At 36.3% G+C, this 27632-nt stretch overlaps 1 protein-coding gene across 1 annotated transcript in view; it reads right to left on the bottom strand.

The window, feature by feature from the left end:
- The window catches only part of PI15 (peptidase inhibitor 15), a 31402-nt gene extending 8349 nt beyond the window's left edge, over nucleotides 1–23053 (bottom strand). Inside the window, exons 1-5 of the mRNA XM_058699888.1 lie at nucleotides 22895–23053; nucleotides 22034–22338; nucleotides 2173–2291; nucleotides 1019–1151; nucleotides 783–898 (exon numbers count right to left, since the gene is read on the bottom strand). Coding sequence (XP_058555871.1) covers nucleotides 783–898; nucleotides 1019–1151; nucleotides 2173–2291; nucleotides 22034–22306 — 641 coding nt within the window. The 5' untranslated portion in view covers nucleotides 22307–22338; nucleotides 22895–23053. The remainder of the gene's footprint in view (nucleotides 1–782; nucleotides 899–1018; nucleotides 1152–2172; nucleotides 2292–22033; nucleotides 22339–22894) is intronic.
- Nucleotides 23054–27632: the final 4579 nt, after the last annotated feature.

Genomic DNA, 27632 nt, shown 5'->3' with positions numbered 1-27632 from the left:
AGACTCATGTATAAATACTGGAACATTTTATCATCTGAAGAATTATTGTTATCAAGAAAGCATTTTATCAAATGTTAACAAAGGCTTATTTATTCTCATCTTGTAAAGAATATTTATAAATATGACTATATTTTATAATCCTTGATCAATTTTCACAATACATTTTTATGTATTCCATAAGATAGAACTAATAAAAAAATTTTTAACTTTCAATATTGAAACTTAAATCATGACAAACCTTTCATTTAAAAAGAAGTCATAGCATTTAAATTTTCCCTTCCAGTAATAAATGACTCCTTAGCCATCTATAAAATTAGTAAACCATAACTTTTAGTTTTATTCTTAAAAGAAAGAAGGAAGAAGGGCTTTCTTTTGCTTTCCCAGTTAAAAAAATAAGCCAACATTCTAGTACTGATAGATGGGAATATTGCAGTGTTGATAAAGTCCCTATGAAATTCTTTTCTGATAACTTTTATAGAGCTATCGAAAGCCTGGAAGTACAGTGTTTATTTTACAGTTATCATCACTAAAAATAGATGGTGAAGGGAATTTAGTGAATCTCCATACCTCAAATTACTTTGCGTAAAATTTTAGCCCCAAATACCAGTCTTTGTGAAAAATAACTGTTCATCTCAGTATTTTTCAGATATACTGGGGTGAAGGGAGATTTGAGAATTAGAGGCTATTGTACTTAAGCCTTATTCATATTAAAACAATTATCTGACTGGAGCTATTTAACATCATTAAAGGTTCCAGGAAGTAGAATCCAGCCTAGTACTCACTTTGGGGCATAGTTGCACACCAGGTAAACTGCGCGTCGCCATACAGCTCCCCAAACATTCATGTTTTGGCAGGTATGAATTGCACATCCTATCCGATTGGAGGTGGCCCAGACCATCTGCAAAAATAAACCAATACGTCATTACTGAAGTTAAAGCTAAGAAAAGGCATATTCCCCAAAACAGCAAGAACGTTTTTAAAACTATGAATCAAAACTTAACAAGACAATTGAAATAACCTGCGTATAATGTGTGCACATGGGGCCAAAACATCTCATAGGACATCTGGGGTTGCAATCCTGAGGATATGGAAAAGCATAATCTTTCACTTCATCATACCATGGCTTGACCAGCTGGAGAATAGAGCGATATCTAGATATCAAGAAAAACAATGACAACTTAGAATACAGTAGTGGTAATATATAGTGACTCATGTTAAATTATAAGTTAATTCGTTTTTTTTACTGATTATTCATGCTGAATGAAGAGGAAATCCATGCCTCATAATTACCATCACCACCTAGCAGAATCCTCTATTCCTCCAAGTAGGGCCAAGCATGAAAATACCCGGGACCAAAGCAGGTGAGCCTATACTCACTTAAGAGTATGTCTGGTTGTTTCAAAAAACGAGGTACAAATATTTCAAGAATCTTCATCTTTATCTTGTTTTATCTATATCAAAAATTTCTCCCACCAGAATCATATATATAATTAAAAATTAGATATGCAAATGTAGTTGTGATACTAGAACTTAGTGTGTTTTTTTTCCCCTTAAACTTGAATTACTTTCATTGTAATAATAGCACACCTGATTTTTCTCCTCTATATGGAAGAGAATGGGTCTTTGAAATGTTGGATGATGGCATTCCACAGTGGTGGAAAAGTTATCCTCTCATTGGGGACAGCCTTTCTCATAGCTGCACATACTTGCATGTATATATATATATATATATATGTATATATATATATATATGTACATGTAAATATAAATATTTTGTATAACACACACAGGCATACACATACAGATATATGCAATCATAGGAAAGTTGCATAAACACAAAAATGGCTTCTGCCACAGTCAAAACTTTTCTTGAGGATGTAGGATATAGCACACATCTAATCCTTTCAAAGACTGTGTGAGGTAAGTGAAGAATACAGCCAAGGAATGGTGTTCCAAAGGTGAAATAGGAAACTGGTCTCCTTAGGCCCTTTAAACCAAATAAATAATCCTTGAAGACATCTGAGACAGTCATAGGCCAAGCATCATTGCTTGACACATAATGAGCACTCAATAAATATTTGCTGATATTACTTGAAATTGGTGTTACTACCCCTTGGGATTCATAAGTAATAAACCATGTGGATGAACTGTATCAGTGAAACTGCTTCCTACCTTCCAGTTCGTACCGACAGATTTTGGCCCAAAAATCTCAGTAAGTAAGAAGGTCCATGGTCCCAAATGCAAGTAGCTGCCCAAGCTTCTGCAGATTTTGCAAGATTTTCATCCCAAACCTGTGAAGGGGGGAAAAAAAAAAAAACTTTCATTTTGCCAGTTTTGCTAGTAACTGACAAAAAGTAAAAGGAAGAAGTGGTACTACTACCTCCTAAAGTCCTTTTAATTCTGGTTCTTTAGACTATTTTAAATAAAAGGAAGCAAACTGAGGCCATTGATATTCAAAATTCTGTAATGCAATATAATCATATAATGGCATCCTCCAAATCCTAAGTACAAACATCAGTTTTAGTAAAGGATAGGTGAACAAAAATACCCTATCTGGTTGTAATTGGGGACACTTCATACTGACTACCGAAATTGTAGTCCACTATAGTCCATTGATTTTCTTAGAGGTCATCTTCACAGCACCAAGGAGCCATGTGATTAATATACCTTAAAAGCTAATATCATCCAATTATTTATTCAAATCAATTTACCAAAATTAATAATGTCTAATATTATACTGTAATTTATAAGGGTCAAACCATATGATAGTATAATAATTCCCAAGGAGCCTTCATATTTTATATCATTTGAGTCTTTGGTAGTAGAAATAATATAATAATATGAGAAGTAAATTTTAGTTGGTATGAACTGGAAACAAACTATGATAAAAATAATTTGACTATGCTACATAGGACTGCTATGAAAATATAGCATATGATGGTCCAATGAAATAAATTAAGAAAAAAGTAATTTTTCTCAAAAAATGAAGGTGTTTAAATTGATGATGAGGGTGTTATTGATGTATAGCTTATTCTTTGAAAAGAATTGTGGGATCAAATTTACATAAGCCTTAGATTTAATATACATTTATATTAGTTACCATATAGATTGACATTTTCATCTTTAAAGCTGTATGGGGAAGTTAAGCCAAGCATCTGTGGACCTGCCAATGATAAATCAACTCTAAAATGGTAATACATATCTTTGTGAGAGAGTGTGTGCACATGAGTGGGGAAGGGACAGAGAGGGAGAGAGAGAGTCTTAGCTGGCTCCACATCCAGCAGGGAGCCCAACACGGGGCTCATCTCACCTCCGTGAGATCATGACCTGAGCCGACAATCAAGAGTGAGCCATAGACTCTATGAGGTGGAGTCATAGACTCTATGAGATGGAGCCATAGACTCTCTCTATATGAGATGGAGCCCTGTGTCAGGCTCTGCAATGGCAGCGGGGAGCCTTCTTGGTATTCTCTCTCTCTCTCTCTCTCTCTCTCTCTCTCTCTGTCTCTGCCCCTCCCCGACTCTTGCTTGCTCTCTTGCACACTCTAAAAAATAAATAAACTTAAAAAAAAATAAATAAAGAGTTGGACACTCAACCAACTTAGCCACTCAGGCATCCCTGAAATGGTAATCTGTTTTATAACAAGTTACAAGATACAAAAACAGAAAAAGAGAATATTTGTAATTCTTATAAATCAATATAGAAAAAAAATGCTTTCAAAATTTTTCCCTAGTGAAATGTCATTTAGTGAAGTGTTTTTCCTTTGTAATGAATGATTTTAATTGAATTTTATAGTTTGTATCATGACATTATTTCCTAAATCATTTAAATATTTACATATTATTCTATCTGAAAAAAAAGTTATTCAAATTGTGACTAGTGAGTGGTTAGTAGTATATTTTAGAAGGTTAGAAATTACACAAAAAGTGACAATTTTATAATTACTCAAATTCACATGGAACTCCCCATATGAAAGTGTATCAATGTCCCGCTGATCGTTGTGCTCCTATTTTTCATAGTCTCCTTTATTTTATCATTCTTTTGGTGACTTTCTCCTCTATCAGGTTGTACGGAGCTAAGCAAGACTCACCTACATTAGGGTTGATGGCTACGAGTTCACTGTGAGTTATAAAGCTTTTAAGCAAACTCACAAATCTGCTAAACTTATAACACTGAAAGCCTTAATTTTCCACAAGGGTAATGGGATATATATATTTCTTTAATATAACAATGTATTTAAGTGAAGAGAAATTATTTTAGTGACTTTGAAATAAAACATGCAAAAATTAAAATAATGGATGAACTCTTCTAGAAATACTTTTGTCCCATGAGGCCATGGCAGTCACCTTCAACAGAAATTTGTTGGTTCTCAGAAGATGTTTTATATTAGGAAAACAAAGCCATCTTACATAAACTCATCTAGAATTACATTAAAATAAACTTACAAAGTTTGTATAAAATCAGAATTATTTACAAAGGATCTGGAGTAGTTCTATGGTGGCAACAGCCACATCTCCTTTGTCCATATAAAGGAAAGATTACTGAAGGAGTTATAGCAAGATACACTTTCCTCAGTTATCCAGACTACATCTGCCAATTTTGGGGATTAAATTAAATGTGGCAAAACATTACACAATGCCATTTAATCAGTCAGTATTCAATGTTACATACAGTATCAAAAATGGAAACCACTCTTTCTATCATGAGATTTTGTACTACTGTTTTCAGTTACTTAGCTCAGACATAAATATTATAAATTATTACTTCAAACTTCTCCTTTGTTTTATCTGTAAAAATCTGGGCAAAGTGTATCAACAATACGAAATACATTTATAATGAAAGTCTTAATATTCTAGGACTGAAATGAACTTTTAAAAGCCATTTGTTTGACTGATAATGGATTTATCTAGTATTTATTCTCTTCATGTTTTTTTCAATGAAATATGGATTTATTAAATATGGGTTACAGTTCACTGAAGTACATAATAGCATAATTAATTTACAAAGGAATTCCAGATGGAATAGCACCAAAAAATTATGTCCCCTGATGGGTTCCTAATTAATTGTAATCACTTGGGAAAACAATGCATCTAAATATTATTTACATTTTGAACTACAATGTGCACTCAGATCAAAAACTGCTAAAAACACTGAATTATAGTCTTGTCCTAAAATATCAGCCCAGCATGGCACAAATAACACTGACCTGAAAATCAAAAATCTTTTATTCTAACCCCAATTCTACTGCTAAGATCGTCTGTGACTGAAGACATGTCAATTATTCTTTCTCCCGCTTAACTCATTTGTGAAATAACATTGGATGGGGTCATTTCTAGGGTACCTTTCGTCTTCTCTTCTCATGATTTAATATACCTAAGTAGCCTCAGCATCAAAGTGGCCTACCACTTGCTCAATTCTAGCCTGTTCTGTTCCACAGAGAGAATAAAACTAGATTCCTTTCAAAATAATCAAAAATATTTAAGGCTGTTACAAATTTAAAAGTAATTTAGCATATATAACTCTATCTTTATGCTCATTAATATACTTTAAAACTTAAAATTGTGTATGTCAAAAAGATAAACCAAAAAGTCATGCCTGAAAAATATCTTACATGAACATACTTTGTTAACCATGATAAAGGACTTTGATAAGAAGACAATGTATTTAGCATTACTGATGTCTACATTTTTATGCATGACTTTCTATGTACAAATATTACAATGAAAATTTTGGAGAAGATAGCTAATGGAGGAGGGATAGTCACTTTCTTTCTCTCTGTGTGTTTACTTTTAAGGAACTGATGGGAGGGATTTCTGCCTGTCTCTATATTCCTGAAGGAAGATGCTAGAGGGCATGTTGGGCATGGTCTAGGTCCCCCACAGAAAGCTGGTCATTTTGACTTCCTGTGGGAGACATGGTCCACCGTCCCTTTGATACCTACTGCAAGGGAAGTCAAAGGTGCTATATACTCTTTCTTGCCTCTTTGTCCTCAGGCAAGAATCACAGCCATCCCATAGAGAAGGGGAAGATCCAGCTTGAGTAGGGAGCTCTGAAATTTAGGAATTACATCAGTCACATCTATGGGAAAGTTAAGATCTGCATTTGCCATCTGTCTTTCTCCATTGGTTACAACTTCCAGGAGAAAATGGGTATATTATTTATCCCCTTAATATCCAGTAGTATTTAAATTTGTTAATATGATGAGAGGTGTAGGAGGTTTGAAAATAGCAAGCAATGATAACTTTACTTAATAACAATAGGAAATTTCAACAAAAAGTTGGGGGCTATAGGGAGTGGTCCAATATGATCTATTTTTTCCTATCCAGAAGCTCTAAATTGCAATGAATGTGCAATGTGCAATGTGGCCAGTGTAACCATGTGAAAGAAACAAAAGTTCAGGAAATGAACATGTAAATTACTTAAGCATTTACTTAACATAGCTTTCTGGATGCTTGATGGACAATCTATCTTCTGACTTTTTCTGAGTATGTGTAGCATTTATTTGAAATAATTTTAATATTATATCCTACAAATACAGCAACAGAAAAGGGCACACATGTGCACTTACTTAACACCCTATGGAATGCCTAGTAAATATGCAGCATACTACTTGTTACCTTTATGGAAAAGCTAAATATCTGATACTTAGCTCTTATTCAATGAGCTTGAACATTCTGTATTTCTAGTTTTTGTCCTTCTTAAATAAGCAAGATGCAGTCACAGAAAATTTAGCTGTAAACACGTACAATTTGATCTTACCTCCTAAAGGTGAGGCAAAAATTAGGCCTATTATGCATGGACACCCAAAAACATTTACAAGACCCAGTAGAGCTTAGATATTGACTCAATTAGATAGTTGACAAAATAAAGATTGCTTAAAACACACATATGCTTGTAGGTATGCCCCAGTGCCCCAAATACCATGAGGTACTCTACTTGTAAATATTAGCATCCTGTCTGTGGAAATCGTATTTGGACTAAGCTATGAGAGATATCCAAAATTCAACCTGATGTCATTTAAATATCTAGAAGAGTTGTGGCTCCAAGAAATAGAAGGGGTATGAAAAGAATGCAGATTCTCATCAAGTTCGGTGGTCTTTAGAGCCTGAGCTGAAGAAATACAAAATCAAATCAAAGAATGTTGCAGTGTGGGAGAAGTTTGCTGACTTTCATAAGCAGACAGAATTGAAGAGTGATGTGGTCCAGTCCAAGGATGAGGTTGTTTTGCCAGCTATTTCTGTAAGTTTTGGTATCCACAGCACAGTGACAGCCAGAATCAGGAAGCACACTGACACCTGAAACACCCATCTTAAATCCCAGTCAATAGCTTGGACAACAAGAAATGTCCGAATGGAAGGCAACCCTAGAAATCACTTGGGAATACATCCCCAACATTGTTTGGGATGACATAGTGCTTTTTTTGATGGGTAATATCTTTTAATTCCACACATAAGGTTTAAATATAGAAGTGTTTGAAAGAATCAAATTAAAGTGTTAGAAAAGAATTTCTGACTAAGAAACCTATGTGAACTTAATATTATTAGTGGTGGTGAAGAAAATGTGCTCATTAAAACAAGAGGTTAGCTTTGTAATTGCAACATTAAATATATAAATGAGTAATTACTTACTTTTGTGATTTTGAGTTGGAAATTATAAAAAAACTTGTTAAATTTTTAAAGGAGTATTGCAAAATATAGAGCTGAAGAGTCACTTTATTTTAGACTTTGAAGACACTTCAGTATATGAAAATTATTTTCAATAAAATAACTGAAATACTTTTAAAAGTCAAATATATTAAATGTGTAAGTGCAGTTTAGGAAATTTAGTTAATTAAATCTGTTGGTAATAAACATTAAACAAATGTTGTAAAAATGCTAGATTTATGAATAGAACAAAAGATTTATAAATTGCAGCTAAATTAAGGAGGAACCAGGAATATTAATTTTGAAAACAAAAGTGACCTCTTGAAAAATCTATCCTGCTTATGGAAACCATCTTCAAAGACATAAAATGCTAAAAATAAAAATATCACACTTTGAGTTTTTAGAGATACATTTCTAAGTTGGCTATTGTCATGGATGCTGTGATAACAATGCCATTGGAGACAGTTTGACATGTCCCTTGGACATGTATTTTTTAGAGCATTGTGTGGCCATTTCTTGTATATTCTGATACAAAGTAAAGTCCATTTAGATAGACAAGTGTTGAGGTTTCAAAAAGATAAGTTAGCTAGGACTGTTTGGTCTTCTCCTGAGTTAGTCAAATTGGAAAAGGAGTACTGACTTACAAAAGTGAGAAAGAACCATTAAAAAGACATTAAGTGATGACAAAATTATTTCCTCCAAGGGCAGCCAAAAGCTTTTAAAACACTTCATGGGCTTTTGAAATTGGTGGGTTTATCTCTATTAGGTAGAAATGCCTAGTGAAATAGCCAGTTAAGGAAACCGAGAGCTGAACACATAAGGGCCAGGGTTAAACCAGACAGGAGGGTAGGAATTTGTTTTGGTAAGGCTGGAGAAGGATGGGATGTTTGGGGAGGGGTAGGGCACAGGAAGAGAAAAGGCTTTCCTATGGGAAATTTTTGGCATTAGACTAATGAAATAATACAAAACTGATTCTACTTTATAGGAGAAATAGATAGTTAAAGGAACATGATAAAAAAAATCCCCTCAAGCCTCAAAAATAACTACAAAATATGGGAACACATTATATCACAAAATATCAAAGTGAGGTCCTAAGCATTTTTTCAATGCTTAAGAGAAGATAATGAAGATTTCCCTCAGGTAAGGTGAGTGCTACCTTTCATGTAGGTGGGAAAGGAAAATTTATATAAGATGATGATGTAAAGTGCACTGGTTTTTAATGGGAATCATTGCCAATGACACACATTTCTTAACAACAAACAAAAAGGCCTCTTTTGACCCCTTTTCATCTTCCAATTACTGCATCATTCTCTCCTTCCTTTTACAGTGAAATTCCCTGTCTTAACTGAGAATTACCAATTTTTCTCCCACCCTTCTCTCTTGAGTTCATACAGGCAGACTCCCCACCCCACCTCCACACCACCCTGCTCTTATCAATGTCATTAGTGGTCATTTCCTGGTCACCATCTTACTTTCTTTATACGTAGCTTTTGACATGACTGACACCTGCTGTTCCTGGACACACCTCCATCTCTTGGTTTCATGACCCCACACTTGCCTCTGTTGCTGCTGCTTCATATGTTTGCTGATTCTTCCTCATCTCTCCAACCTCTACTTACGGGAGGGTTCTTAGGACTCAGGCCTCGTCCATTTCTTTTCTTTTTTCTCCCCCTCCTTTGTTTCATCTATATTCATCATTTAGGTAATCTCATCTAGTCTCACAAATTGAAATACCATTTTTATGCTAGCGGTATTGTTCCAAATTTTATCTTTAGATTATCAGTTGAATTCCAAACTAACAATCCATCTACCCACTTTAAGCCTTCTATTTAGCATATCCCAAACTGAGCTCCAGATATTCACAACCCTACCCCACTCCCTACCCCTAACCAGCTACTCCTGTAGTATTCCTTCTACTAGTGAAAGGCATTGCCCATCTTCTAGTTCAGGGGTCACCAGATCTGTCCCAGAGCCTGTTGATATATTGTCTATGGCTGTTGCTGTGCTACAAAAGTAGAGCTGAGCAGTTGCAACATATGCCATATTTACTATTCGTTCCTTCACAGAAGAAATTTACCGACTGCTCTTGTAGTTGCTCAGGCCAAAAAATCTAAGTAGTCATCTCTACTCTTTCTTTGCTTCATTATCTTATCTGCTCCTCCCCAAATCTTGTTGACCCTACCTTCAAAATACTGCATATTCAGAATATAACCACTGATCACCACCACTATTGCTACCACCTCAGTCAAAGCCACTACCATATGTTATCTAGGTTATTGCAAGAGACTCCTAACTGAGGCAGGGCTTCACAGGTACAAAGCCTTAATATATGCATTAATGAGGGTATGGATAAAAGATACGTATTCAGATTTGAGTAAGAGTACTTAAATATGATTGGTGGTTAGGAAAGAAAGTTTCAGTGCTTTAAATCTATGCATGGCTAAATCTGCACTGTGAAACTGTACTTGACTCAAGTGCTTTGAAGACATTAGAGCTCTGTATAAATATAGTCACTCTCAAATGACTGTGTTGGGGGGATGGGCTAATAAGGAAAATGAATAAAGTAGTGTTGGGTATAAGATGGAAAAGTACTGTTGCTGCTGGACCTCTGGATAGTTACATGGGGGAAAAAGAGAGAGAGAAAGACTTAGAAATGAGCAAATTTATCCCATCCAAAGAGGCTACTCCTCTCTAACCAATTGCTGACAAGTATGAAGTGGGCTCAATATCTCTAGAACTTTTCACTCCGCAGGATAATCTAGAAATCCCGATGTATATGTGAAATGTATCAACTTTAACATTTGGCAAATAATTTTTTAAATGTAAAGTTATATACAGTTCAATATCATGCAGAGAAAATATGCTCACTAATTAGAATGGTTGTTGAGACTACAGCTTATGAACTCTGAGTAAGGTATAATTATGTTTACATAGATGTGGCATCTTCCCTCCTAATATCCATGGACACTGGCAGGGAAGAGTGACCCAGGAGTCACCTTTGCCCCAAAACTCCTACAACAGACTTACCACACAAGGACTGCTATTTTATCCTCAACAATGAAAAATGCAAGAAATACAAATCTCTAGATAAACTAATAAGATCCTAGGTAATGCATTCATCTAGGCAGCCAGTAAATTAATATTCACTGGGAGGCACTAGGTATTGTGGGTTCAGCAGTCAGCAGGCCTGACATGGACTCTATCTTAAAGTTTAGGGAAGAGACAGGTAACAAAAACACTACCAAATAAATAAATGAATAATTGCAAATTGTAATGCATCACATAAATACATTATTAGGTAATACATTATACATATATGTAATGTATATAATGCATCATATTAAAATGCTCCAAAAGAATCATGTGCTACTTAAAAGTTTGCTTCTTTTAAAGTTTCCTTAGCCAATCAACCATATTCTCAAGTGAACCTTGTTTCATGTTCTAGACCCACAGTGTCCACATGATGTTTGGTTTTGAAAGCAGGTGGTGAATACTTTCAAGTGAAATTTTGCAATAATATAGAATTATACTTAGGATAATTCTTCCTTTTGCTTAGCCTATTAATCCTTTCAATATATAGTTTCTTGACAAATAAGTGGATATTTGAGCCACGTAATATTTTCTTCAGCTCACTTTTGTGTCCTAAACCATGATTTAAGAAATTTATCACCTGGGAAATTACTCCAGGATCTCCTGGGGAACTTTTGAGAAGATAGATGCCTAGCCCAATCCCGGACCTATCACATCAAAATGTTAAGACCGGGGAGCTTGAATGTGTGCTTGCAAAAATAGTTCTGTTGTCTTCTGGTTAGAAATAATTGTGTAAAGCTTTATCTGGTGGAGAGTCATTTTGACTGCAGAGAACTCTGGGCCTCCCCTCACCTCTCCCATCCCTACTCACCTCCTTGTCCTGCCATACCACATGGGACTTTTCAGTAAGAAAGGGATACTTCTAATGGTTAACATCTGTTAATTGTCACATATAAGCGTTTACATCAGTATCCTTCCTCTCAACTCTGCTCTATTACTGATTGAAGTTTAAATAAAATTAAAAATAGCATTTTATCAGAAAAATGTCTCACTGTCACAGACACTGGGTGGTAAACTCTATGAGGATGTTTGTTCTCTGTGTTCACAGAAAACAGAACTATTGGTGAGAGAGGTAGAGATATGGTCGGGTATGTTGCTATACAAATAAGCCAACATTATTCACTCTGAGACTGACAATTTCAGTAGAAAGGAACATGTATTCTATGGCTACACGGATATGAATAACAGAGATAACAGAGGTATTTACAGTGCTTATTTAGAAATCATGGAAACTTTAAATGTCTTTATTAACTAAGATATCACAAATAACATATGGGAAAAACATATACAGAACTTTCTGAAAATCCAAAATCTTGAAAAAAAAGATAAAAATTTTAAAAATAAGGCAAACACTTTGCATTATAATGACACTGAATCTGTATTTAAAATATACATCCAACCTACATGCAATTTATGAGAATACGAGAATATTTCACTAATCAGAGGAGAAGGTGCCCACTGATTCTGCCAACCTAACTTTAGGATGCATCCACAGAAGTAGAATAAATGGAGAGTGATTTGTCATTGGTACTCTGCACTTGACAGGTCCCATGAATTCTAGGCATCTAATTATCAGAAGAGCATGCACATACAGGAACTCCTTGCTCAGAGCCACATTGCTTCCATTTCCTGAGACTTTAATGTGCACCATTCATCTGTGTATGTGTGGTAAAAAGTGTGTGGGGAGTACACTGATTTTCCATTTATTTAATAATACAGTATTGTACCTTTTCCAGTATTTTCAGAAAGCAAGTGTCTTTGTACAACCTTCTTGATAAGCTATGTTGGAATACTGTGCATACAAGAGGTACTTAATACAAGGGCTGAAGGCTAAGAAAGAGCTGAGTGATTTAAGATCAAGAGTCCCAGACATAAATGTTCACGGCTCTCAAAGACTTGAGGCACTATCATAATACAGAGTTTTCCTATATGGTTGCCAAGGGGAGAGAAAGAATACCGGGAGTAAGATTTGATTCCACATGAAGAAATACTTTCTAATATTCAGTGAGGTCCTCAAATAAAATGCATGTAGGGAAATTCCCCAGCTAATGGTCTCAACAGTGGGAGAGGAACACATGAAAAGGAGTGTGTTTCATATGGTCTTTCAAAGCAGGGGCTTTGTTGTCATCTAAAACGGTGTTCACACCATTTTGATTTACCTGCTTTGGGACCTGGGGGAATTTACTCACTGCTCTCCAAGTTCCAAGTCCTGTTTCTAAATGAGAAAAATTGTCCTCATCTCTCAAGACTTTTCTAAGGGTTAGACAGGATTGTGACTGAAGAGTATTGAGCACAGCCCTAGGAGGACAAGGGTGTGCTTAATGGTAAACATTATTATCATTGGAGGCTCAGGCCCTGGAATGGTTGTGATCTCAAGTTAACTAGAAAGCCACCTAAAACCAGAAGCAGCATGAAGTGCACTTTTGATCATGTTATCTGGCAGCCTAAAGTTTAAGAGACCAAGCTTTAATCTCAACAAAGCAGGCAATCAGATAAAGTGAAAACAGATAGACCCTTAAGCAACTAAATAATCAGAAACAAAATTGTATGTAGATAATGAGTTTGCTTCCAGGGGAAATAACATCAGGCAGTGAAAGATAAAACTTAGAGAACATTTTAGATGTCTTAAAACTTATTAATGCCCCTGTGTAAATCCCTCTCTTACATATGTTCAATCTTTAAGTTTTAACATCATTTTTGGTGGATTCTGGCAAGAATTCTCCTTCCCAGGGAAATGTAATACCCATCACCTACCATTTAATACTGGAATTGTGAGCCAGGAAGACATTTTCGTGTATGGTTAAGTTTTTTCACCAGCTCAGTGTTACAATAATCTAAAAACTGATTTCTTGATTGTTAAACTATCCTGTGATACACATGCAAATCCCAAATCTTGCCATTGCCCACATCGTTAGAAGAATTCAAATGCCTTTCCGCCTACCTACTGCCTGCTGAAAACATGATCTCTCTGGAATGCAGAGACCAACTTGGTAGAATGTTCATATTTAATGAAATTATGAAACGTGAATTTGATGCACTTTTTAGGAGAAAAAAATATTGTGTCCTTAAGCAACATTTCTCAACTGTTTCAGTTTGGAGTATGTGGTGTGAAATTTTAAGAGTCATGAAAAGTTTAGTCTAAAACCCCAACTTGTTGGGCATTGTTCCATATTGATGTCAAAAAAAAAAAAATGCTTGGTACCTGATTTTAGACACTATGGGTAACACAGACTGGAAACATTCAATTCCCATTGATGTACTTTATGCCAAACATTTTCTTTCCTTGACCACTTTAAGCTGTTAATCTTGATTTTTCCCTACCCTCTTCCTACAACATTCTTTAGAAATTCTCGTTGGCAATTAAATATCCCAAGTTCATAACTATTTAATGGCCACTGACTATTACATGCCTTTTAGATATGCTAAGTTCAGGACATCAGACCAGTCAGACTAGTTAACTTCTATTTTCCTGAAGTCCTCTGATTAGTTTCCAAAAATATCTTATCCTGAATGTGTCAAAATGACTAGATGGACTTGGTGCTACCCAGGCCCCTGAAATGGATTTAGATTTGTGTTGATTTAAGCCTCAGTACTTGTTTAAAAAAAAATAAAATAAAATAAAAAAGGTACATGAAACCTTCTTGCAAAAATTCTTGAGTAGATTCCCAGACATAAAATCATCCATCCACGCTGTCTCCATGACAGTATCCTACCCCTATTATGCAAAGTAGTCCATGTTGATTACCAAAGCATATTCCTATCCAAACATTTTTATAGGAAGAATGTTCCCTCCGATATACTAGCTACCTTTTTCAATCATTATAGATGCATACCTTGGAAAATAAATCTGCAGCCACTTCATAACTACCTGAAATCTGCTTTTGATTTTGAGTTCTCCAAAATCCAGAGAAACCCTGTTGTCCTGGTAAAAAACAGAGGTAACCCTCTTCACTGCTTCATCATATACATCTTCAATCTCTCCCATAATGTAAATAACTTACTTCTATTGATTTGATCTCTAAATTCACTTTGTCATATCCCTATGGGCTTAAATGTCAGTGTTCAGTTGTCTCTTATCCAGACTATTAGAACAGCCTCTGGACTATGCACCCTGCCTTTACTTCTGCCTTTTCTTTCTTTTTTTTTTTTTTTAATTTTTTTTAATGTTTATTTATTTTTGAGACAGAGAGAGAGAGACAGAGCATGAACGGGGGAGGGGCAGAGAGAGAAGGAGACACAATCAGAAGCAGGCTCCAGGCTCTGAGCCATCAGCCCAGAGCCCCACGCAGGGCTCGAACTCACGGAGCGCGAGATCGTGACCTGAGCTGAAGTCGGACGCTTAACTGACTGAGCCACCCAGGCGCCCCCTTCTGCCTTTTCTAATCCCTTCTTCACCTTGTAGCCAGAAAGACCTTTATGAAATGCAAATTAAGTATATAACTTCCCTGACTAAAACCTTCAATAACTTCCCTTGATTTTAAAATAAAACTAAACAAGTTTTTGCATGCCTTTTCCAGCCTTATCAAGCACCACTTTTTCTTTTATACACTATATCCAAGCCACATTGAATTTTTATCCTTGCCTTCGGTGTACCATTTACCTTCTTAGAGCACCTTACCACACCTACCACACCTTCTTTGCCTCTATACCTCGAGTCCAAGTCAGGACAAAATATGTCTCATGTAATCCCAAAGCACCCTGTATTTTTTCTACTTCAGTACTCAAGTCGCTACTTTTCCACTCACTTGTCTGCTCACAGCTCTTCCTATAAAAGAGTGTCTCTTCGCTCCCCATTGAATCTCCTAGCACAGTGCCAGCACATGAGTAAATAAATACTGTGGAATGAGTGATTGAATAATGAATGACTCTTGCCCATCAGATCACCATAGCCATGCATTCTTTACATTGGGTGCCCAGAAAATGTTAAAAGTTGTTCATGAAGTGTGTTAACATTTACATTTGCACTTTAGAGGCTGTATTTAAAATGGTTGCAAAGAAAATGTTCTTAACCTTCAGCTGACTCCATACATGAATAGCTGAACATTCATATATAAGTAACACGAAGTAAGTAATATTAAGCAACATGCACCTTGGAAGAAAATTCCTACAAAATGTGCCCAGTGTCGATTGGAAGCCAAGACACTTAAAAGGCTCTACATCTACAAGAACAGGAATGTGGCATTCCAAATGTGCTGGAGAAATGCCTTCCTGTCAGCAGTCTTTCTCAGTTCACCACTGGCTGGCAACGGGTCTCAGGAGGCTTTCTAGTAGTCATAAAAGCAGTCATTGAAAAGATTTAGGTTAGACACATCAAATTTCTCATGTTTATAACAAGAAAATTGAGTTATCCTTCCCAAGTGAGAGGAAATGCACCATCTGGGACAATATATGGTTTCATTTAAAAAAAAAAAAAAAGACATGGATAGACATAAGTGTTTTGTCAACTATTGAATAAAGAAAAAATAAGGAGTTTAACATTATCTCCATTCTCTTCCCATGAAGCCCAAATGAACAAAATCAGCATTTTTCATCATTCCTGAGTCATAAATTATCGTGGGCAAATAGTTTATTGGCTGTTTCAAGGATGGATTAATCTATTCTCCATTCACTCATTGCAGTTATGCTTTCTGATACTTTACTACCTGCTGTGACTTGGTAACTAGTATTTTTCTCTTTTCCAGAAAAGTCTAGGAAGCCTTATTCTCTTAGCTCTGCAGATATTTACAGACACCAAACAAATGAAATGGCCCATATTATCAACATAGTGAAATTATATTACACTTTTTCAGCTTTAAGTTGTTCAGTACATATCCATCATTGTCTTTTCACTGTCCCTCACCTGCCTTGCCATCACTGTATACTGTCTATGAAGACTGCTATCTCAGGCACCGTGCCTCAGTTAGCTGTTCATACCTGTCGCTCTGCAGGTGCAGGTGTCTGACTTCTCCTCACCTGGCCTAAAGGGATGGCACTCCTAACCCAGTGGTTGCCTATTCCCCAGTCAACTTCACTGGCAGTCTAAACTCCATCAACTGCTAGGGCCATCTTTCTAAAATGCACCTCTGACCCTGCTCCAAGACCTCTATAGTCTCTCTAATTACTTTTGTATGAAGAAATGATCAGTCTCTTCTCAAACTCCTCAAAAGTATGGCTAACACATTATACTCTTTTGTTCCTGGTGATTTTGTTCATGTGTTACTTTACCTACTATAACAGCCAAGCCTGCCCCTTCCTGAGCATCTATCTCAAATGTTCCTCCCTCAAGGAGCCTTTTCATGATTTTGCCAACAGGGATTATCACTTCTTTCTTTGATTTCTCCATGGTATTTTTCTGTACCTCATTTATTACATCAATCTTATGCAGTAGCGTATTACACTGAATTATATACTTAGTGTTTTCTTTCCTGTGTTTTTTTTTATGGTTTTGTTTATATTTTAAAGACAAAGATTCTGTTATCAGTGGATCTTATCCTCTCATGGAGGGACCTTATCATTTTTAAAATCAATTTGTTCAATTGACTTGAATTCAAGGAATATCTTACAAATTTTACTCCATGTGTGAGTCTTGCAATTTCATTCTTTTAGGGATAATTCTTATTCTAAGAAACTAGTGTGGTTTGTGGTTTAGAGTCATGGTTTAAGCTGCCCTTAGAAGAATGAAAAACAGCTGGTGTCCAAGGAGCTCTGGAAATTTGTCAATAAACTAATTGTGGAACAGAGGCCAAGAGTAAAGAAGTTTGACTTGCATATCTTAAGCCCTATCAATATTTTTTTTAAAAAAAGATACTATGTTTAGAAAATAAAATTTTTCAATATGTGGTTTTTTTACTAAAATCTGGCCAAATATCCAAAGAAAATATTATACAACTATAACATGAATGTCAACACTCAGAGTTCAAATTGCTTCTACTTTGTCAAGGGTACACTGATATAACCAAGTACTTAAAAGATGATAAAAATCATTTAATTTTAAGGGGTTTTTTTAAAATTTAGAAAAACCTTTTATTTAAACTTCAGGTGCATGTGATAAAATATCATATGTGATGAGAATACTTTCATTAAAATATGTAATACCAAAATTGATGCTACTTATAAACATGTAACAATTCATAGACATTTCAACTAAAGTCATCAAATAAATGTTGATCACTGCTATACTCAAGAATTTGCTTAAAACATGGAGATATGAAGGTGAATAAACATGGCCTGAAAGCTTAAAACTAGAAAGTTTGCAAGATCTATACAAATAAGCGTAGACTGAGTTCAATTTTGATGACAGCAGAATAACAGACATGAATGGTTATTTAAAGAAGTTAAAAGAAGGAGAAATCAAATATAGTTGTGAGGGTAATATATATATATATATAATATATATATAATTAATATATATAATATAATATAATATATAATTATATATTATATAATATATATATTATATATATATAATATATAATATATATATATTACCCTCACAACTATATATATATATATATATATATATATATATATATATATGACACAGCATTCTAAGACTTGAAGGGCAGAGCTGTAAATCATGGAATAACCTAAGGAGGAGACACAGGGAGAGAGGCAGCATGGGAAAAAGGTTCAGAGAGAAAAGTTGTGGGTAAAAGGGACCCAAATCAGGCCACACAGTTAAAGAAAGCCCTGGGCTGGGGCACCTGTGTGGCTTAGTTGGGTAAGTGTCTGACTCTGGATTTTGACTCAGGTCATGATCTCACGGTTGGTGAGTTTGAGCCCTGGGTTGGGCTCCCCACTGGCAGTGTGGAACCTGCTTGGGATTCTCTCTCTCTCTCTCTCTCTCTCTCTCTCTCTCTCTCTCTCTCTCTCTCCTCACAGTCCCTCCCCATCTTGCACATATGCGCACTCTCTCTCCCAAAGTAAATAAAAAAGAAAAGAAAAAGACCTGAGCTGAATACCCTCTTCTATGAGGCTCCCATGGCTGCTATCACTCACTGATGAGGATAATCTGAAGACAAAGTTGGTGGTCCTAGTGAGCTAAGAATCCTAAATTTTTGAGGTACCTAGTAGAGGTTAGGAACTAAGCTCACTTTCAGACTGCTCACAATCTAAATCAATGTTGAACATGTTAAAATGAAGGTAGTAGTGTTAAATTGAGATCTGTATTTTTCACCTGGCCCAGAGATTAGTCACTTAACAGTTTCTGCTCCCAACTCCAAGCTGCCAATTACATTGTACTTCCCTCAATGTTTCTCTGAGTCTTCACAAGGGATCCACATGAATTATTTCAATGGTTCAATTTAATCAAACCATCCTTCTAACCCACAATTTCATTAAATTGAGCACATTTTTTTTTCTAACTGAACTAATCAATTTTGTCCTACCTCAGGGCCTTCTCCTTGGCTCTTCCTTCCACCTGGGAGGCTCTTCCCTCGCCTATCAGTGTGCCTGACTCCTTCCAGCCCATCCCTGGCCACCCTATTCAATTTCACAACCTGCCTACAACCTGCTTTATTTCTCTCCTCAAACTTATCACCTTTTAATGTACCATATAGTTTATTTATTTATCTTCTTTTTTCTCTGGTTTTCCACCCAGGGGAACCAGATGCATTTTATTCATGAATGTACCCCAGTGTTTACAATAGTGCCTGACATAGAATAAATGCTCAATAAATATTACCTGAATAAATACATGGGCAAATGAAGTGCATGCAGTATTTACATGACAATTTGAGACAGTCATTTTATTTTATAGGATTTACTGTGCTAATTACTGCTTCTCATTAACTTGACTAAGTGAAAGAGGATTTATAAAGCATCCATCTACTGATACAACCAGCACTGTATCTGGGTCTTACAAAATAAATCATATCATAGCTCCCATATTAGAGAAATTTTAATAGAAAAGAATATGCATATTATAGGATTTCAGGTGGTATTTTTAAAGGAGGAAAGATATTCTTACACCTCTAGGAGTTTCCCCCAATGGAACATAAAAACCTAGCAAATGAAAAGAGGCTTCCTAACACAGGCATCAGCTTTGAAATTACACAGATTTAAATTCTAACTCTATTAATACCATTCACTATCAATACCACCTTGGCCTACTCATTAACTTTTCTAGGTTGAAGTGATTTTATTTGTAAAAATAAAGATCACAATCTTAACCTCATAGGGAGAATGTGAGCTATCAAATGAGATCATCTACAAAAACAATTAGCCAACTCGTTGGCATGTAGAAAAAAAAATAAACACATTCGGAATGAATTAATTCTTGACCAGTGGGGGAAAATATAACCAGAAAAATATGGCTTTTTTCAACCATTTATACTGTGTTGTACCCCAATGTTACTCATGATGAGCCCTCTGCCTTCACTATCATTAAAATAGTGAATTGTATTATGTATTGGTTGGTTATTATCTATATTATTATTTTTTTATTCAAAAGTTTTTAATGTTTATTTGTTTTTGAGAGAGAAAGAGAGAGACAGAGCATGAGTAGAGGAGGGGGACAGAGAGGGAGACACAGAATCAGAGGCAGGCTCCAGGCTCTGAGCTGTCAGCACACAGCCCGACGTGGGGCTCGAACTCAAGAATCATGAGACCATGACCTGAGCCGAAGTTAGAAGCTTAACTGACTGAGCTACCCAGGTGCCCTGGTTATTATCTACATGATTATTCCCATTTAAAAATAAGGAAATTGAGTCTCACACACATTGTGTAACTTGCAGGAGGTCACAAAGTAGGCAGCAGAGTTAGGGTTTGAACTCAGAGGATCTTGCCTCTAAAGCACTTCAGTGGCCTTGGCCCTACTTTGGTCTGCATAGCCATGTGATTGGCAAAGGAAATCTTTCCTAAACTCACAGTCTACATACTAAGCTTTTCTGATCTCACGTAGAATCTCATGCACATTGCTCTCACAATTTATGCTAAATAAAAAAACTTATTTGTTCTTTTTGCTACATCGGTGTATCACCTTCTAGAAAGTGCTAATGTTTATTGAAGTCTATTTCGCTCTAGGCTCTGGTCTAATTGCTCAACCCCTCAACTCATACCTTCCTGATAACAACCCAAAGTGGCAGATACTACATGTATCCTCATATTAAAGGTGATGAAAATGCAATAACAAATTCATGCATGTTATATTTCAGGACTGAGGTGTGAACCTAAGCATTTAGATTCCAAAGCCCATATTCTTAGTCATGAGACTATATTGCCATTCATACACCAGAACTGATTATATCCTCTTTTCCTCTTCCTTTAAAAAATCCTAAGAAACTGCATTTTCAGGGAGTCTAAATTGTACTTCAGTGAACTATTACTCTCTTATATTTGGCAAGTCTTTATTTTTCCTGTAACTGACATCTACAATTAGTCAAACTTAAAAAGCTTGTTTAAATAAAAGGTGAATTTAGAGTCTGATAGAAATACTAAATTTTTGGGTGAGCACTTATAAAAGGTTTTTTGTGGTACCACCCCCACCCTCGACCCCAACTGAGAAATACCAGACTGGTGATCTTCATTGCCTTAAACAGTCTCCAAGCTGTGCTCTCAGAAGGTGCTGAACTTTAAACCATAACCTTGCATAATTCTAAACAAAAAATAAAGTAACTTTAAAGAGACATCTATCCTTTCAATAACAACTCAAGGGTTTTGTCTTGTTTTTTACTTCCTAAGCAGGGTGATTTAAACACAGCGTGCCTATTTTTAAAAGAGCAAAAAATGTGTTCATGGCAAGTTGGAACAGTGTGCAAGTGTGCTGGCTTCACTGTTATCTGAACAACAAGGCACTAAATCACAAAGAGGAAAAAGTCAGCATGTTCTCTGAAAATACAAATAGATCTGTGTCAGGAAGAGCTTTGTCCAAGAAAGGGAAAAGACACCTACCCAGAAGACAAATCATGGACACAAAACCTGTAATTTAAAAAAGTTAGTTTCAAGAAATGTTTGAGCTTATATATATGATTGTTAGATAAACAAAGCACAGAAAAATCCCATGTGAGTCTTCTTTAAAAAGTGTACCTTTCAAATGTGGTCAGTCAACAAACCCCGCTCTTTATCTTTGTTTCGTATATAAGACCTGATTCATTAGTGGTTATGGGACTCACAAAAGAAAATGAGAACTGCCCCCCCCCCCACCTACCTCCTTTAATTCCATGATGGAACAAAACTTAAGCTTACTATGCACATAAGAACCTAAGTTAAAATGTGTACAGGGCTCCATATCCCTTTACACATAACCACTGTTTAGATTCTTCAACGAACAATCGAAATACAGCGTCCTCACCCAGAACTTAAAGGAAACAAACTCCTCTTACCATATATTCCATGTTCGCAGCTGGTGGGAACACTTTCCCTCGAACTTGATTATGGTAATCAAGAATGGCGATCATGTCATTCTGCGAAATGTAGCGCTTCCGCCTGGCTTTAGGGATATCCGCAGAATCTAGTTGTGCTTTTAGTGCTGCTTCAATATCAGTGAAATTATTGGTTGGCGGGGATGAGTCAGTGGAATTGAGTAAGACGACTGCACTTGCTTCACAGAGAAGGGAGAACAGGAGTGCGCTGCTGACTGCAGAGATTGCTATCATTTTGAGGGGTGGAGAAGAGGCCACCGAGTTTGCTTTAAAGCAGAACGGTAGAGTTAGGGTCTATGAAAAGAAAAAAAAGGGGGGGGGGTCCAGTGGGTATGAATTTACAAAGCCATCACTTGGGAGCATTTATTTGATTTTCTCTGAAAAATTCAAACAAATGTTGAACTCAAGCCTAGGAAACAACCTATATAGTAGTCGTTATACATTTTACTTGGTGTTATGAGTCAGATACCTAAGAGAAACTGCCTATAGCTAGAGAAAAATAAACAGTGTGACTACAAACCCTACAATGAATGTGAACCGCTTGCCCCAAATGCCTGTACCACATAATGCATTACTGCACATATTCAGAGGGAACTCTTTAGGAATTGAGATTACTCTTGAGAGTGAGAAGGAAAAATGCATCACAGTTAACAACAGAGAATGTGCTGATAATGTGTCCCAGACATATATGGACACCAAGTGATAGAATACATACCAAAAAGTTATAATAAGCCAATCTCATTTCTAAAAAATAAAAATAAAAATGTGAGCTAGTATAAAATCAATGCATGCAAAATAAACTTGTCGAGCTAAAGAGCTTACCTCTGCACAATGCCAAAATGAATATATTGTTCTTCCAAAAATTTAAAGTTCTTTGCTAGGTTGTAGCATGAACTCTTGTAAGAGTGTGTCTTATTACAAACTCAGAGAGCAAAACTCTGCAAGGTTTGAATGCTGCTGGCTGCAGGAGCAGCTAACAGCTTTTATATGTCACAGTCTGCAACTTCCAGAAAGGGCAGTCTTTCTTAGGGTCTCTCCTAGCCAGAATCAAAGGGGAGGGGTTTGGGATAGAAAAAACAGTGATTGGGTGGCAACCTTTTTATGTGGGTGGTGAGGAAATTGAGTCACACCCACAGCTTACAAAGTAGAAACCATAAAAGACAAACCCCTTTTTCTCTGGGCTTCTACCTTTTCTGTGAGTGGTTAATTTTCCTCATTTAATGCTTTCTAGTTCCTGGTTCCCATAAAAAAGGAGAGAAAAAAAAATAAAAGAAGACTGAGTTCTTGAAAACAGAGACGGCTGAGTAACAAGCAGTACATTTTTTTTTAAAGACAGTAAATGACATGGGAGCTGAAAAGAGCAAGCTGATATTAAATCAAGAGATCAGCTCACATCATTAATCTGGGTGGCCACAAATATGATTCAAGAGGATTGCCAGGCAGATCAGTAGTAGCCAAACTATAGCATATGATATTAGGATAATAGATGCTCAAGTGGTTGTACTTTCTGTCTCCATGTGGCTTTATTCTTCCAGTGTATGTATTTATTCTCTCCCTTTGTTTTGTTTCACCCTCTCTCCCCTTTTTCTTTCCCCAAAGAGTGAGGCAGCAAATTGCCTGCCTTTTACCTGCCTTGTATATAATGCAAATAGAGAAGCTCCTAACAAAATGACAGCAGCCAAGATCACATCTGTTTCAGGTTTAAAAACATATAGTTGAAATCTAAGCAGAGTGGGGTTCAGCCTCTCAGGAAGCATACTGGAGGGCATAGCACAGAAGCAATGAAGAATTTAACAGCAGCAACTGGCTGACAACAGTTAGAAGTTCCTTCTCAGAAAGATGGCATTGGAGCAAAAGCCGTGTCCAGCAAGACAAGTGCCAAGAATGTGAATATTAGGGCAATCTGCAATGGAAGGACCCTCAAAAATGCCATGTGTCATGGTATCACTAGTAAAATGTGGACGATTCATAGTCAGTGGCAACAGGAATCCTGGAAAATGCACACTATTCAGTTTAGGAACTTACTTAACCTGCACTGACTTGTCCAGTTTGCCAATGTGATTGTCTTCTGCATATTTCGGCAGGAAGAGTACTATGTGAATTTACAGTCATCAGAAATGATGGTCATGTGGTTAGAAACACACCGGACTGGGAGCCAAGTTTCCTGGGCTATATTCCCAGTTGGGTCTTCAGCAGTATGTGTGGCCTGATGCATATTGTTTAACTCTTCAATGGTGCAGCCAAAAATGGGAGGAAAAAGGTACATATCCTATGGCGAGATTGACGTCATCAAATTCCTGAAGAGAACAGTAAGGCATTTGAAGCCAGAAGTTTCTCTGAATTTCAAAGTACAGTGATGAGATGCAGTCTTAAATGTTAACATGTATCAAAGTTCAAGTTTCACTATATTTTAGCAAGTATTAAGCTCCTACCTAAAGTGAAGTCATTTTAGGAGAGCTTAAGGTGCAATACTGAAAGCTGTAAACAGAAATTAATTAACACTGTAGAATTGAAAAGGCAAGAATATATAAGCACAGGAGGTAAGCAGGAATAATAACAAAAATTAGAGTAGCTTGAGACAATGCATGTGGCTGCTCACAGTTACAGATTTCCAACAAATGGAGCTGTCCAGCTAGTGTCTTACCCCTTCAGAAGGTACTCATGCCTGGCACCTTGAATGAATCTCAAAGACACAGTGTTAAGGATTCCTGAACTAAATAGGAAGTTGGGCAACATACTCTCTGGGGCCATCCATTCAAAGATCCTAGGACTTTTGAGACTTTAGTGCTAGCACTGATTAACCTATACCTTTCAATATATCTCATATAGCTGTCCAGCATATATAGGACTAAAGGACTCTATTGCCCAAGGAGCAGATGAGCCTTTCTTCAGGATGGCTGAGCTGTTGCTTCGAATCTCATAAAAATCAACCATTGCCTTCAAGGTTACCTGTCATGTACACAAAAAGGTACTATCTCTTGAAGTTTGACTTGACAGGCTTCCATGGACATCAAAATGCATTCCTTAAGAAATGTGTCTGAACCATAAATGGGTTTTCTCTAAGAGGAAGTATGGGGATAGAGGAGGAGAAAGAGAGAGAAGGAATTTCTGAGTTGGACCTAAGTGGGAGATGACCTCTTAGAGTCCAATTACATGAGGACAGAGCTGATAGTTGCTCAATCCTGAGACCCTGAGGCATGTCGATGATTTCAGATGTCTTTCAACACACATGGATTATATTGTGGAATTTCAGACTATTAAGGAAACCCACAAGGCTATGGAACCATAAAAGAAAAGACCTGTGGGAGGAGAATTAGAAATTCTGCTTCCAAGCAGACGTTATTGCCAGGAGTATTTGAAATGCTTTGGAAGTAATTTTAATTTTAAAATACTTGCAAAATTAAGAGGCATACATCCAAGTTGCCAATAAGAGAACTATTAATGAACAACTAACAATGAGGTGGTTCTTTATGAGATCTCTTCTTGAAAAAGACCACTAACCTGTTGAGAGACCTTTAGGAGAATCCTTGCCAACAGCGACAGAAATGGAATGTAGCTACATTCCTGAAAAACACAAAAACACACATATAATGTATACAATTAGTAGCAATTTTTGTCTGTCTTGAAACCTGTGAGAAAATGATTGTGACTTTTGAAGTGAAGTAAGATACAAATATCCCAGAATGGCACACCTGCTTAATCAAAGGCACTCCGTGTGTGTCTATGTGTGTCTTTGTGTCTGTGTGTCTGTACAAATGTATGCGTGGCTTTGGTCTAAATCCTTTCTAATCAAAATTTGTTCTATGGACTAGTAACATAGATATCGCAGGGAGCCTTAAGAAATACAGAATTTCAGACCCTCATCTCCTGAATCAGATTGCATTTTATTAGGATTCTCTGATGATTCATATGCGTTTTAAAGGCTTGAGAAGTACTATCTAAATCACTTTTTTTTTCAGAGACCCAACTATATGCCTATTAAATAAGACATTGTAAAAATCTATTCATCTAGTAACATGGGGAGAATCAAAGACAATATAGGTGTACACAAGTATCTTCGAAATGGGGAACACAAGTCAACTTCTACTTTCTAAGGAAGAAAGGTCACTGGGAAAGGTACCTGCATATAGTATCTCCCAAAGAAATTACTTAGTAGTGGTCAGAGCCTTTTAAGATTGTTATATAAACCTTATTTGTAATTTAATTCATATTAATTTATCACAGATGGTTGAAACAATGGAATGCAGCATACATGAAAGTGCTTTGTAAATTGTGACATGCTATATAAATAGAAAGTATAATTGTATTCTGTCACCCCCAGGACAGAAGTCCAAATCATCCTTTGTGCCTCACTCTTTCTCACCTTGCTTCATACATACACTAACTTTGTAAAACATGTGCATATATTTTTAATTGAGCATCATTGACACACAGTGTTACATTTGTTTCAGGTGTACAACTTAGTGATTTGACAGATTTATACATTTTGCTACATTCACCACAAGTGTAGTTACCATCTGTCCCATTACATTATCACTCTTACAATATCACTATATTCCTTAGCTGTGACTTTTATTCCCGTGATTTATTCATTCCATAACTAGAAGCCTGTATCTCCCACTCTCCATCACCCTTGGCCACCATCAGTTGTAGATTTTATCTCTGGAATATCTCACCAATCCACTCCCTTTTAAATATCATTTTTATGACTACTTTTTTTCATTTCTCTACTGTTCAATTTTATTTCTTTAGTTAGTGGTTTTTATTTTAATACAGTTTAATTAACATTCAGTGTTATATTAGTTTCAGATGTACAATATAGTGTTTCAACACTTCCATACATCACCTGGTGATCATCATGACCGCAGGACTCCTTAGTCTCCACACCTGTTTAATCCACCCCCCCCCTGCCCTCCTCACATCTGGTAATCACCAGTTTGTTCTCTATAGTTAAGAGTCTGTTTCTTGGTTTGTCTCTCCCTCTCTCTCTGTCTCTCTCTCTGTCTCTCTCTCTCCAAATCATTATTATGATTTCTTAAAGTTAATCCCATTATCTTTTCCTAGGATTTTCCAGTGTCTCTCCTCTCATTCAGTAGGCACGTTGTTTTTGGTTACCTTCTTAAAAAGCAAATAGAATAATGTCACTCATGTACATGTAATTCTGTTGGCTGCCCACTGGCCGTAGAGTCAAGTTCAATTGCTTTCACCTGCCTTGCAAGGGCCTTGAGAATATAAATCAATTTACTTTGTAAACCTTACTTGCTGAAACCATTCCTTTCTATTTCTGTACCCCAGCTTTATACCCCAACTACATTTACCACTTTCATTTTCCTGTTAGAATCAATAAGTTCACAAGCCCATGCGTATTCGTTATTTAGGTAGGGTAACAGCCTTCTTGTCTTCGATAATGAAATTATTACAGGTAATTTTATGTTATTATAAAAAGAGTTTAGTAAACAGTAAGAAAACATTGCATAAATTGTGTATTAACTTCTCTTTAATAAATTTTTTTCTTGCTTAATGACAAATCTCAATAACATTCTGGAGTCATCAATATTTA

Source organism: Neofelis nebulosa, chromosome 14, assembly GCF_028018385.1.
Source record: "Neofelis nebulosa isolate mNeoNeb1 chromosome 14, mNeoNeb1.pri, whole genome shotgun sequence".
NCBI classification, from domain to species: Eukaryota; Metazoa; Chordata; class Mammalia; order Carnivora; family Felidae; genus Neofelis; species Neofelis nebulosa.
The sequence above is the reverse complement of the archived record's forward strand: the minus strand, read 5'-3'. Positions and strand labels throughout refer to the sequence as shown.